Source organism: Mucor velutinosus (assembly GCF_035048745.1).
Source record: "Mucor velutinosus strain NIH1002 chromosome Unknown tig00001563, whole genome shotgun sequence".
Lineage (NCBI taxonomy): Eukaryota > Fungi > Mucoromycota > Mucoromycetes > Mucorales > Mucoraceae > Mucor > Mucor velutinosus.
The window spans coordinates 2,956,159-2,970,297 of NW_027041904.1; the positions used below are offsets into that span (position 1 = coordinate 2,956,159).

The 14,139-nt window shown below is 41.5% G+C and overlaps 4 protein-coding genes across 4 annotated transcripts; 3 read left to right on the forward strand and 1 right to left on the reverse strand.

Moving 5' to 3' along the window:
* Positions 1-514: 514 nt before the first annotated feature.
* On the forward strand, positions 515-2,460 carry GNA1_2 (Glucosamine-phosphate N-acetyltransferase-like protein; the record flags this gene model as incomplete). Its single annotated transcript, XM_064828809.1, has 8 exons — positions 515-517; positions 577-616; positions 675-850; positions 905-1,132; positions 1,194-1,579; positions 1,633-1,946; positions 2,004-2,115; positions 2,166-2,460. 8 exons carry the CDS (start codon positions 515-517, stop codon positions 2,458-2,460), a joined length of 1,554 nt encoding a protein of 517 aa, XP_064686011.1.
* A 3,562-nt stretch (positions 2,461-6,022) lies between these two features.
* On the forward strand, positions 6,023-10,318 carry ATC70_009581 (uncharacterized protein; the record flags this gene model as incomplete). Its single annotated transcript, XM_064828810.1, has 17 exons — positions 6,023-6,071; positions 6,125-6,229; positions 6,294-6,403; positions 6,466-6,558; positions 6,608-6,674; positions 6,729-7,154; positions 7,210-7,508; positions 7,567-7,692; positions 7,864-7,965; positions 8,016-8,432; positions 8,490-8,604; positions 8,671-8,858; positions 8,916-9,115; positions 9,174-9,254; positions 9,312-9,441; positions 9,494-9,764; positions 9,822-10,318. 17 exons carry the CDS (start codon positions 6,023-6,025, stop codon positions 10,316-10,318), a joined length of 3,276 nt encoding a protein of 1,091 aa, XP_064686012.1.
* A 204-nt stretch (positions 10,319-10,522) lies between these two features.
* Positions 10,523-11,890, forward strand: ATC70_009582 (uncharacterized protein; the record flags this gene model as incomplete). Its single annotated transcript, XM_064828811.1, has 6 exons — positions 10,523-10,641; positions 10,691-10,763; positions 10,813-10,872; positions 10,931-11,066; positions 11,124-11,516; positions 11,571-11,890. The coding sequence occupies 6 exons, from the start codon at positions 10,523-10,525 to the stop codon at positions 11,888-11,890; spliced, it is 1,101 nt and encodes a 366-aa protein (XP_064686013.1).
* Positions 11,891-11,916: 26 nt separating this feature from the next.
* Positions 11,917-13,493, reverse strand: ATC70_009583 (uncharacterized protein; the record flags this gene model as incomplete). The annotated part of the gene is made up of 4 exons (XM_064828812.1): positions 11,917-12,072; positions 12,141-12,917; positions 12,976-13,287; positions 13,350-13,493. The coding sequence occupies 4 exons, from the start codon at positions 13,491-13,493 to the stop codon at positions 11,917-11,919; spliced, it is 1,389 nt and encodes a 462-aa protein (XP_064686014.1).
* Positions 13,494-14,139: the final 646 nt, after the last annotated feature.

Genomic DNA, 14,139 nt, shown 5'->3' on the forward strand with positions numbered 1-14,139 from the left:
ATGCTCATTACAAATGTATGAAGCAATCGATGCTTACTGTAGCTACCTCAAGGAAGTGTATTACGTGCTATAGTAATTGCCTACATTTTAGAGAATAAAATACACTTATATGAGCCTTTGCGCCTCTTAAAAGAGCTAAACGGTTGCGAAAAGCTGTCCGAAATGCAGCGAGTTATTTGAGGATGTGCAAACTTGGAGCAGCAGTGATATTACATTTCATCTTGTGTCTAGATACGTTTTAAATAAAACTTTAACAGGCAATACCTCAAAAGATAAAATACTATAAATACACCTTTGCTACTATAATCTGGCAGAAGCTCACTGCTTGTCTTTTTGAGATCAAATATGCTCACTGTCGTAACTTGAATTGAATATGGGTGGGTCCATTCATATTGAGCCAGCGCGATGAGCAAGCAAGCGAGAGAGAGAGAGAGAGAGGACCTTCGCGTCACTCTACAAACTAAATTAACAAGTACCTTTTCTTTCTCTATTAGAAATTAGCATATAAAATACCATGGTAAACACATTTTGGCTTTTCTCAATGTCAAGCCAAGCATCTAAATCTTTGTAAATTAGGTTGTATTAGCCGCTGCCGTTGTCACCAAGAGTGGAAAAGGTATTTATTTACACTCTTTTGTTCGAAACAAGTAGAGAAAGCTAACCCTTCTTCAAAGCTGTTATCTCTCGTCAGTTCCATGAGATGCAACGTTCTCGTATTGAAGGTCTTTTGGCCTCTTTTCCCAAATTAACCAGTACTGGCCAGCAACATACAACAGTTGAAACTGAACATGTTCGTTTTGTCTATCAACCTTTGGATGAATTGTTTATGGTTTTGATTACCAACCGTCAGGTAAGCTATACTGGCAGTAACTATATCCAACAGAAGAGCCTGACGACTATATAGTCCAACATTCTGCAAGATATCGAATCTCTTCATCTGTTTGCTCGTGTTGTTACTGATCTCTGCCGCTCCTGTGATGAAATGAGTATTCTTCGTAACGCTTTCGAGTTATTATGCGCCTTTGATGAAATCATCTCGGTTGGTTACAGAGAGAATGTCAACTTGTCTCAAGTAAAGAGTTCCATTGAAATGGAGAGTCATGAAGAAAGAATTCAGGAAATTATTGCCAAGGTAGGTGGACATTGAGTATTACACCTTATGGCGATTGACACACATACGCACTTCGAAATAGAACAAGGAGCAAGAGGCCAAGGAAGAGCTCAAGAGAAGAGCTAAACAATTCGAGATGCAAAGAAAGGAAGCTCAAAAGCGTGGACAAGGATTTATGCAGGGTAACTTCAACTCTAGCAACAGCAGCATGATGGGAGGTTACGGTGGTGGCGGAAGTGGATACTCTCCTTCATCAGAATCAATGCCATCTATGAGAGAATCACCATCGTCTTACAGCAGACCTTCCAGCAACGCACCATCTGCTACATCCAAAGCAAAGGGTATGCAATTGGGCCGTAAACCCAAGGCTGCTGATCTTTTCGAGGCTATCAAGCCTGATGTCGAGGAACCTTTATTGAACACCGCATCTTCTTATCATCAAAAGACTGCTCAAAGCAACCAAGAAAGGTGTGTTTGTATGATTTATGGAGAAATTGCAAATATTCATCACTTCTGCATAGTGTTCACATTGATATCGAGGAACGTGTGTCTGTTGCTGCCAACAAGGACGGTGGATTAGAACAAATGGAAGTGAGAGGTGTCTTGACACTGAAAATTGCTGATCCCTCTAGCGCACGTATCAGCCTTGCGCTCAGAGCCAGTGATGATGCTTCTATTCAATTCAAAACTCATCCCAACGTAGACAAGAACGCATGGAAAGACCAACATATTGTCCAAATGAGAGATTTATCGCGACCCTTTCCAGCTAATCAAAACTTGGAAGTTGTTAGATGGAAGCTATCTACAAGAGACGAAACAGCTGTTCCTTTGACTAGTAAGCATGCTTGAAAAGGCTAGCTATTAATGCAAGACTAATCGAGATTTTTTTCAGTTACATGTTGGCCATCCCCCGCTGGAAACGGTACATGTGATGTCAATGTAGAGTATGAATTGGAGAACGATGATTTAGAATTACGAGATGTGGTCATCTCTATTCCTTTACCGTAAGTAACCTGCTATACACTACTATTTACAAGCGACTAATAGCTTATAGTGCTGAACCCACTGCTGATGTGACTCAAGCAGATGGATCCTACTTTGTTGATCGTGCCAGAAGAGTACTTGAATGGCAACTTCCTGTCATCAACAGTTCCAACAAATCTGGTCTTTTGGAATGCAGTATTCCTGGTGATGATGCCAACAGTTTCTTCCCTGTTGTGGTTTCATTTATGAGTGAAAAGTTGATTTGCGGTGTCGATGTCTTGAGCATCTCCAATGTTGAGAATAACTCTGAAGCTCCCTACTCAAAGGAGATTCTAATGACTGCAGAGGATTACGTTATTGGATAAATTTACATGAAATAAACCGTTTAATCATATCGTATTATACTATTGTCTCGTATGCAATGGTTGGAAGCTCAGGCGACGTTTGCAGTGGGGCGTTTCAATAAAAATCAAATATGAAATGTCAAGAGTCGGTAAGGCGAGCTGACGATCATTTAAGTTGAGGTAAGCATCGTTCTAGTTGCTTGTAAATGAAAGTCCTTGGAGGCATTTTGGAATGAATGACGTCTTTTACATGTTCTCTACCTCATCTTCAAATGCAAGAGCCAAGAGAAAAGTGCACCATGTCTCCCCAGATGAAAAGTTTATACCCAATAGCGAATGCACTGGTAAGTTCGATGAGTATACCAAACAACTTAAAGGTTCTCACTATTTCGCTTAGCATAAAAGAGAGCCCGCTGGAAATCTGAATTTACCATCGAAGAAGAGCTGTATCACCAATTGCTTGTACAATCTATCCATGGAATTCATTAACAACTTTGCGAACCTCACTCTCAGTCAGACGTCATTATTACAGTAACTGTGAAGTATATAATTACTAGTCGATCTATCTCGCTACACTCAATGTCGGCGTTGCCCTGCGGGTTTTCGCCAAAGACATTTTGGTATATCAAGTAGATTTTAAATAATCAATTATTATTAAAAAAGGTTATATCAGATCCAGGAGAAGAAGGAGAGGAGGTATCTCCCTCAGCATCCTTTTTGCTTACATTGATACCAAACGAAGCCTATTATTGAGACGATATGAGAGAAAATTCAGCATTTGTATACCACAATTTCCATTTTCTGATAGTAGAATTGTAATGTCATTCGCTGTTGCTGATAATTTTAATAAGATGGCTGCATAAAGCTGATCATGCGAGAATACAGGACTTGTGTAAGATCTACAGCGACTTTTTTGAGATATTCTCATTGCAAAAGACTCCTTTATCAGGCAAAACTCCCCAGAATGTGTTCGTACTAATCAATTGTCCTTTCAAATTCATGGCCCCAATTTAATCAGCATCGCAATCATTCTTGTCATCAACATTGTCATGATCAGAAAGGTATTTGGATCAGCCAGCAGCAGCAACGTCCGCCAAAATTGATTCAAACTCAGCTTATTTTTTTCTGCTCAAGATTGGTCAACTTTTGTCCTTTTTTCGACTTGATTGAAATATTTCATGATATTCGACTATATAAACTGTAATGATCATCCAATGTTTCCTAGTACGTCCCTGGTGGTAGGGCGAAGTGGTAGAACTCCCGTATGCCAACGGGAGGATCCCGGTTCAAATCCTGGTGAACGCAAGTTGTTTGATTTTTTGAAGTAGTACTGATGTCCTCGTTTGGTGTTTTGTACTCTATCCATTATCTATATTTTGACGATTTCCGCAAGACTGTTTTGGCTCTAGGTGTCGCACCTTATTAGTAGTAGATTTCTTTCCCAACTTAATTCAAAAATATCTTATTCCCCTTCTTTGCAGACATTGGGTCCACCAGCAGTCTTTTCTTTCCCTCAGTATGACATTTTAAGGACTTTAAATAAAACCTGGAGCTCGACTCCCCTACAAAAAAAAAAAAAAAATGTTTCCTAGTACATTCTTGCAGTGCTTTTCAAGGCGCTTCCAATGGTGCTAATTGTAATAGGTATTTTGAATGAAATTGTTGAGCAATTTGGTAAGATATGAAATGAGGTTTTTAGCGAAAATGTCGAGATTTTGCATACAAAGGCTTCAAAAACAGAGTTCCAGGAGTTACTTTAGATTGAGAGAAACATTTTGATTCAATATATACCATAGTAAAAGACTTCATTTTCAAGGCGAAAAACGCGATCGTTTGAATTTCGATGAAAACCATGAGGGGGTACCTCATGGTTTTCGGTCAATTTTTGGCCATGTTTTTTTTGGGTCTTCAAAAAGTTGAGCAAAGGTGTCAGGAAGTTACTACTACTCGAGTACAATTGTTTGGCGTCATTCCAGCGGCTCAGAAAGGTCTCTATGTCAAGATATGAAGGCTTGAAACTGTCCAATTTGGTCATGTTTTTGCTTTATGGCTTATATTTACAAGGCATGAATCTCATCTTTGGTAGCTGAAATCTTCTGAAGGCCAGCTCTGCAGCCTGTGCACCTTCCAAATCGAATAGGAGGCAGATTGATTTTGGTAAAGCTAATTCATGCGTTATGTTGTGGGTAAACTTATTAATAATGAATATAAGAAACCAAATTTGCTGCTTGAATACTGTGGTTTTGCGCCTTCGCTTCGCTACGGTAACGACTTCATATAGATTAATGTTATCAAATGTTGAAATAGATGCTTAGTTACCATGGTTTCGCACTTTTGTTTTGCTACGGTAAACCCCTTCTATAGGTCAATGTTACCAAATGTTGAATTAGATGCGTTATGTCTTTGATAGGGGGGCCAAGCCCTTCCCCAAACCCCCTTCCCATTGCCAGCTTCGCCAGTAGTCTATTCGTCTTGTCCAGCACACCCAATTCTTTGAATTTTCGAAAAGAAAACAAAGTGTGTAAATCATATCAATATATTATATGATTATTGCATTAGTTTCATTGGACATTCCCATGCAATGTGCGCAAATGATTGCATAGTCATTCTCACCAGGAAGGATTTTATTTCCTTTTTATATGTTCTTTACTTTCAAAGAAATTTGCGTATGGTAATGTATTAACGTTGTCAGGTATTGCATGGTATTGTATTCGAAATTGGAAGACCGAGGCTTGGCTGAAAAGCGACAAAGTTTCTTTCTTGCTGAGGGATCAAAAAGACACGAAACAAACAGCCCAGCTCAGTGTTGTTAGACTTGGAGGCTATTCCTGCCTCGACAAAATGGCTCATCTTGCGGTGGTAATGATACTTGCAATCATATCGTTTCCTGACGGCCCTAGTCATCATGCTGATATTACCTTCATTTATTTTTGTGGGAAATGCTCTTTTATCCCATCACTACTAAATTCTTCATGTAGGACCGATTAATAGGTATTTGTACAATATTGAAGTAAATTTATTGGCAACTCCCATAGGATTGCTTCGTTAGCCTAGTGGCAACGTATGTCTACGAAACAAATCGCTTTGCAATCCGTTCCTTAACCCAGTATTAGCAAGGCTGTCAATTATGGTGCTCCACGAACCAACAGAAAATGGCCATCTGGGTAGTGAAACTGCCAGCCGCACGATGCAATTGCCTCCTCATTTCAACGCAATATTAGGAGCCTGCGGAATACCGTTCAACAAATAGATCCTTGCCGTCATATACTATAAATATTATATTAATACACATCGTTAAGATTTCAACGCAAAGAATAGTGCAGTAGCAAGCAGAATCGTTCATGGGATATTAAGATAGCCAAAATATCTCTTTAAGTAGACTCTGGAAGCTGTTATCTTGTGAGGTTCATGCGCAGATATTCCTATTATAAAATGTTGCTCATCTTCTAGCACACATGAACTTTGACACGCACTATGTCAATTTGAACGGCGCCAAATGTTGCACATACAAGAGTTGTGTGTATTCTTCATAAAGTGCGCTTTTCTTCTCTTTCTTTTCTCTCGAACAACACACTATAGTAACATGTCTGACGGTATAAGACAAGCACTTATCTCAAGCTTGTTTCCTCCAAGTAAGTTGGAAAGATACACATCTAAAACATCCGCTCATCTCACCCACATGTAGGCTCTCAGGAAAAGCTAATAGTTCACGTTAAAACATACAAGGATATCCAATCTTCAGAGACGAGCAAAGACATCAAGGGAACCCCTCGTTATCTATGCTTAACCCGTAATTATACAATGTTCTTGATCAGGTATAATACTGTTGCTAATTTGAGTATGTATTTTGATAGAAAAAAAGAGCGCTATACGACTCTTGAAGGTCAAGAGAAACCAAAATGGCACCTTCAGCATCAGCAAAGCATGGTCTCTGGATGATATCAAGCAAATTCAGATTGTGGATGTAAGCTTCATATCATATATATATATATATACCAGCTGCTTGACATCTTACGCTTCCTGTAGGCTCATCAATTTTCTATTACACTCAACAAGACCTACTTGTGGGCCGTTGAGCGAGGCAGAGATAAGATGATATTTTTAGCCTTCTTGATCGACGTAAGAGCACCTATACAGACTGATTGACTTTGACTCACACCATTCACAGTCTTGTAGACGTTCAGCAGCTCGCATGCCAAAGTTGGTCAACATTGATGAAGCTCGTATCATTCGCTGTAAGTGTCTCATGTTGAATGTTTCCCGACCATTGTATTGAATGACTCGCTTAGTCCTGGCTGATCCATCTGCACCCTCCATGGGATCCACCAACACAATAACCACCAACATTTCTGACAGCAATGTGGACAACCATCTAATGACTCAATCTCCTGTTGCGCATGACAATTCGTATCCTCCATCGCCTTCCACAAGCACTGGATACAATTATCACAACAATAGTCTGCCAATGTCTGCTCGATCCGTCAGTGCCATGTCTGAGAATCAACGTCCAACTTCCCCTAAAGCTGCATTTGCCCCATCTCAACCTCCTGCTCAGTCAACACCCCCGCCTCCTCAGCAACAGCGTCAACATGAGCAGCCTATGCCTTCTTCTCCACAGCCATCCAGTTACGCACAATCTCCCGTCAAGACCAGCATGCCCAAGCAACAGCCCGCTGTAAGAGCTTCCCCGCCACCCCAAACTGCAATTCAGTCAGGTAATGTTATAATTTGTGATGTGTGCCTAAGTATCATCTAACTTCCAACTCAAAGCATCTCGTGAAGATACTCATAACAGGTACAATGCCTCTGAACAGCAGCAGCAGCAGCGCAATGATCGTAAAGAAAGAGATCGTGTCCGAGAAGCCAAGCGAGAGCGTGATAGAATGGAGAGACGAGCTCAAGAGGAAAAGCAGCGTCAAAAGAAGGCCGAGGAGATTCAAGAAAAGATGGCAGAGCAGGCTTCTTTGATGAATGTAGAAGAGTTGTTGACAGACTTCAATTGGAAGGCAAGCGGTAATGCAGCAGCATTGGAAAAAAGACTACTGGGTGAATTACACGCATTGGAAGCAGTAAGTGGGAACACAACGTGGGACTCGAGAGTCAGCTATTGACATGACCTTTGTATAGGCCAATGTGCATGCCATGATCCAATCAGACGAACGAGTTCGCTCCATTGTAGAACACATTGATAAGTCGTTAGAGGAGCTCGATAGTATGGAAAGTTGGTTGTCGCTTTATGGCGCAGAGCTCAACGTAAGTGATCAGAAAGCAAAAAGTGCTTAAGCTTCTTCTTCCCCTCCTCTCCCTCCTCCCCCACACATTCATGCATTGTTACATATGTTCATCCTTTAGGCATTTTTTTTTCTTTTCTTTCAATGTATAATTAAACGCATCCTTTTCTCTCTCTTTTGTATACTGTTCTAGAGTATGGGTGATGATATTCGTGAAATTGAGACACAAAACAAAGCGCTTCAAATATTGAATTCGAATCAGCATGCTTTGATTAATGAATTGGATGGTTTATTGGTAATATCTAACAAGTGTGTGATGCGGTAGTTTCTAATGCTTTCAAGTAGACAGCCATCTCTATACCCAGGCGTTGTCTTGACAGCCTTCAAAATGACCCCATGGACACAGTCGATGATGTGATTCGCATCCAAGAGTCTGCTGAAATGCTGCAAAAAGTCATCAAGACCAAACTAGGCGACGGACTGCAAGACATGGCTGCTGTTCAGCAACGATTAGAGACTTACAACATACACGGCAACAAGTTTAGCGAGAGAATCTTCAAGTTTTTGAAGGAACAGTTTGAATATCAAGCCAAACAGTACTTTGATTACAAAACGAGAGCTTCGCCGGTAGATACCAGGAAAGGAGGCACAGCAATCATCGCTCAGCCTCATGAACCTATTGAAGACAAGCTGATCAAATACCAAGGATTCAATCTATGGGAGAAGGAGATGGAGCCAAGAATGTATAATGAACTGCAAAGAGTAAAATTGCTACTTGTAATCTATGAATGATGTGAACGCTAATCAATCTGAATCTAGTGCTATGCGCAAGCCATGGCGCCTTTATATGACCGGGATGTTCGTGATTTGATTGAGAGTACTCGCGCTTATTATGCTACTCTGCGCAAAAGAGACGTTGATGAACTTGAATACAGTAAGTACATGTGTGTATTACCGATGCCACTTAGACTCAATGTGTGTGTGCGTGTGTGTGTGCTAGTCTTCAAGCCCGAAGAATCTCGTCCTGCAAGAGCTCTCGCTTATGCTCCCAACTTGAGAGGTGATGATTCCAAACCTCATCGATACAGACACATGCTTCGTGGTTCAGTAGAAGGTGTGATTGGAGGCAGTTTTAACAACGGTAGCGGACGTGCTAGTGTAGATGAGGATGAAAAGGCTGCTGACGATGTAAGTTTTCAAACGATACGCTACCTGGACACACCCTCTAACATCGATTCAATCCAGGCCTTTGCTCAAATGATCAGCCAAGCAGTAATGCTAGTTTGTAGAGAGCAAAATTACATGAGTGATTTGTTTGAACAGACATTAAACGGGTCAAGATCTTTCTTGGAGAGAGGTATGGTGTACTCACAAGTGCCCAACAAATCAGATCTGTACAGTCGAAGAGATAAAATCAGAGATGTCAAGGTCTCTAAAAAAATTCTGTAAGTACCACTTAGCCAGTGCTTTATGTGGTTTCATGTACTCATACCGTATGCGTAGCACATGGATGGAAATCATCTTTGAGACGCTAGAGCCAAATCTTGTGGGTCTGTTGGAATACGGTGTAAAGAGTGATCCTACGTAAGTACCTCAAATCAGCTAGCATGTTTTGAGTACCAACACATGGCGATATAATAGACAAGCTGTCAGCATGCTGGGAGCAGTAGAATTTCAGCAAGAAAAATGGGATGGCTCAGATCAGGAATTCACCTTGCGTCTGTGCAAATCTATATTACAGAGATTGACAAAGATGTTTGAGAGCTTCATTGTAAGTGGTCTCTGGGCCATTCGACAACGCACGTCTGACTGATAGTATGTAGGCGGATCAAGTGCGCATCATTGAAGAAACCAAAGTGAGTTCCAAGAAACGAAAAGGCATCTTATCCTTCTTCCGCACATTCCCTGTGTTTGCCATGCGTATGGAAATGGCAGCTGTCAATGTGCAGCCTGAATCAGAAACTCGTGTTACGGTTAGTGAAGCCTATGAAAAGATTATTCAAGCCATGATGGGAAGTTTAGACAGTATAGCTCGTGAAAGTGATCAAACTGGTGATGATAAAGAGCAACTGAATGCCACCATTATGTACATTGGTATGTAGTGTTTCTAAAAGCTGCTAGCAGATAACTGACTCCAACTTGATGACACAGAAAACATGCATCATATGTACCACACATTGCGCACAAACAAGCTCCATGTATTAGAAAAGTGGATCAAACATGCCAAAACGCAATACGACAACAGTCTGAATGCATACATCAAAGTCATCATTCGCCGTCCTTTGGGCAAACTACTCGAGTTTTTTGAGGGTGTTGAGCAAATGACACATACCAGCACACCTGAAGAAGTCTCCTTCCACATGAACTACAACAAGACTCAATTGCGTCGAGTCATTATGATGTATCCTCCCAAGGAAATCAAGAAATCACTGGAACAGCTGTACAAGCGTGTGGACAAGCATTTTTCAGAGGAAGAAGGTTTATTGCAGGTGGTATGGCGTGGTATCCAGGAAGAGTTTATTCGCCAGCATGAAAAGATGGAAGACTTGATCAACAAGTGCTATCCTGATGCCGGGGCTCATCTGGAATTCACCATTCAAGACCTGCTAGGCATGATGAGTGAACTTGCTCGCAAGGTCAATGTATAAGCTATTTATGAATAAAGACAATCAGCATTTTGACAGGTCTCAGTTACCAAAACTGTGAATCATAGGCATCCATTGGCTCAGGATGCCCCGGATATTCAATTGCATAACGCCTTTACATCCTTAGGAGCGACATGCTGCTGTTTTAAAAAGCTTAAGGAGATTCTGCTTAATACATTTTGTTTCTTTACAGCATACATCGATATCATGAGTGACTTACCAGCTCTTAGACAAAAGATTGACTCATTGGATACGACACTTGTAAATATCCTCAATGAGCGTGCTCGTGTTTCATTAGACATAGGTGCTGCAAAGAGAAAGGACACGTAAGTCATCCTGTCTGTCTTCATCTGTCATGTATTGATCCCTGTACAGTGGGGCTGACGAGACAGCCGAAGTCGATGTTCAAGTATTCAGACCTGGCCGTGAAAAGGAGATTTACAAAAAGGTAATTGATCTATCCAAAGGTGGAGTGTCATCCATTCACATTTCCTTAGCTGACCCGCCTAAATTCTGGTCCCTTGAACGATGATTCATTGCATGCCATCTTTAGAGAGGTAAGTGGACGGAGCGATCTGTCAGCCCATTTGGTTCAATATCTCACAGATAAATCAGATCATGTCTGCTTCAATTGCGCTTCAAAAAGACGTTTCCATCGCATACTTGGGTCCACCAGGCACCTTCTCACATCAAGCTGCATATAAACGGTTAGGCGACAGTGTTGCCTATGTTCCTCAAAAGCAAATTGATGGCAAGTTGTTCTGTATCAGAAGTGTAAAGTTGTATCTATGTTAATCCTTTTATTTAGATGTCTTTGATGCCGTTGAAAAGGGTCAAACAACATATGGCATTGTCCCCTTTGAAAATTCTACCTTTGGCTCAGTTGTAGAGACACTCGATTACTTTATTCACACCTCAGTCAGAGTGCGCGCAGAGACATATTTGACTGTACATCAATGCTTGCTCTCCAACAGTAAGCTAGACAAGATCACCAAAGTGTACAGCCATCCTCAGGGATTAGGACAAACGCAAAAATGGCTTTCAGCACATATCCCCAATACCAAACGCATCGCAGTGAAATCAACAGCTGAAGCAGCAGAAAAGGCAGCGCTAGAGACAGGCGCTGCTGCTGTTTGTAGTGAAATCTGTGCTGAATTGTACGGCTTGGAGATCGTTGAGGCCAACATTGAGGATCTCGCAGGTAAGTTCGAGGCTGCATTAACGATTATATCAGGCCAACTCATACAGCACATAGCCAACACCACTCGTTTCTTGCTCATCGGTGCTGCCAGTGATTCACCCACCAACGACGACCACACGCTCATCACGTTCACTGTAGATCACCGTCAACCAGGTGCATTGTGTGATGGACTCAAGGTGTTCAAGGATTACGGGCTGAATTTGTTCAAGATTGACTCACGTCCTAGTGGACAACGTCCATGGCATTATGTATTCTTTGTCGAATGTTCAGGCCATTTTGAGGGAGAAGACATCAAGAAGGCACTCAAGGATTTAGAAGAATTTTGTCTAGATATCGTGGTACTGGGCAGTTTCCCAAATCAAAGACCTGAATAAAAAGAGGTGGATTATATGTGAATTTATTAAAGTCTAGCTGTTCCCTTTTCAGAGGATATAACGTGGCGTCTCAAATAGTCATTCAGGAACATGCCTTGTGGGTCTAATTGTTGGCGCACACGCAAAAAGTCGTCAAATTTAGGATAAGAAGCTTCCAAATCTTGTCTTGTTTGACCATGAGCCTATATTCATAAACATTGTTGTGAGATCAAATGCCCATATCGTATCACCCATCCATCAACAAGCTTACCTTGGCCCAATGAGGGCGTCCATTGTATTCACGCATAATGTCTTCATAGCCCTTCCAGTATTTCTTATAGGGCACAGGCTTACCATAAGGTCTATACATGATCACGCCAATATAACACGTCTTGCGACCATACGCAGGGCTCAACCACACATCGTCCTCATCCACAAATCGAATTTCCACAGGAAAATGCACCTTCAGATCATTGTCGGTGATAAACTTATCCAACTTGCGCAAAGCATCAGGTGCATCCTTCCAGTCGATAGCCCATTCATTGACATACTGAGGAAACAGGCAATCAAAATTGAACACCTTGTTGGATACATCCACTACTTGCAGAGTTTGAGAGTGGAGGGTATTGAACATCAATTTAGTAAGATAGGGGATGAGGTAGGTGCTGTAGCGAGTGATGTTCAACATGGCTTGATAGGCATGGAAGCCGTAGCCCCTCTCCATCAAAAAGCTAGGACCAGATCGAGAGATCTCCTTTGTTGTACGATTTGCCTTCCAAACAACACAATCGTCTGTATGGGGATACCACCACACACGAGCATGCTGAGCAGAATGAATCACTGCATCCCAATCGTTCAAGATATCAGAAAACTTATATGGCCTTTGAATGGCTTCCAACTTGAAATCAGGTTCAGCTTGCAGTGTCATCCGGGTGATGATGCCTAGTGCTCCTAAACTACAGCGTGCTGCCTCGAATACATCCTTGTTCTCTGTGGGTGAGCAAAACAAAATGCTGCCATCGGCTGTGATCAAAGTTAAATCGACGATCTATAAACATTAAACCAATGAGAACCCTATTGTATCTTTTTCATTAAATATTACGAACCATGGTAGATAAGCAGCCGTATTCAGCACCAGTGCCATGAGTAGCAGTAGCCATGACACCTGCGATGGTTTGATCCGAAATAGAGCCCAAATTGCTGAGCGCCAGTCCGTTCTCTCTCAACACCTGATGTAACTTGTGAAGTGACATGCCTGCTTGTACAGTGGCTCGACAAGCCTTGGTATCCACAGCAAGCAAATTGTTCATCTTGTCGATATTTATCATGAATCCTGGAGAGCATGCTAGATCAGAGGGAGAATGGCCGCAACCAAATGCCTTGAGTGGTTTGTTGAGGCTTTTGGCCAACAAAATCACCTAGTGGTCATCTGTCAATTCTAGAGTGCTATCAAAGAGTTGACATGTAAAGAATTCTATACCTGGCGAACTTGCTCTTCCGTAGTAGGCTCAAATAATAATTCCGGTGTACATTTGAAGGTCTTGGCCCAGTTTTGAAATGTAAAGTTATCGCTGGCAATTGCTTGCAATTCAGGTGATAATTGATCGAAGCGATAAGGACCCATGTTTGTGAACGGAATGTTATGTAGAACAGTAGAACAATGGAATAAATGAGACAAGGACAGGTCTCGATGCTTAAAAATGAGGAAACTGGGTTTGAAGAGTGGAGCCCACCCCCAACTTCCCATCAATCACCTACAGCATCATCATCATCATCATCATCATCATGATGGATGGCTATCGAGATCGAACGTCAATCTATGGAAGCATTGTGCATAATTCATGCCAGGCACTAGTAATTGCGGATGAATGATTTCTTGATTGCCCTTTATTTGCGTACCTTTCAAGCACTACCTTCTATCACATCAAACAAGGATCTTGAATTTCAACCATGGCTGTTGAATTGCTATGGATGTGGTATCCAATGCTGAATCAGAACTGCCATGTGAAAAACATTTTAGTCGTAGGCTTCTCCAACGAAATGGCTTAAAATTCGATACAAAGCAAAACAACAACGAACAGAACAAAACGGACTCCTTTTTTGTGTACTATGGGGATAACTGCTAGTCGTTTGCCATTGCTAATGCTCAGCAAGACTCCTGATATATTCTGCAGTTTGATTGTTGACAAAGTGACTAAAGCAAAACGGCTCTATTTCGTTGCTAGTTATCGTATACAATACTACCATTGCTGCAATAAGCATTGCTCGCC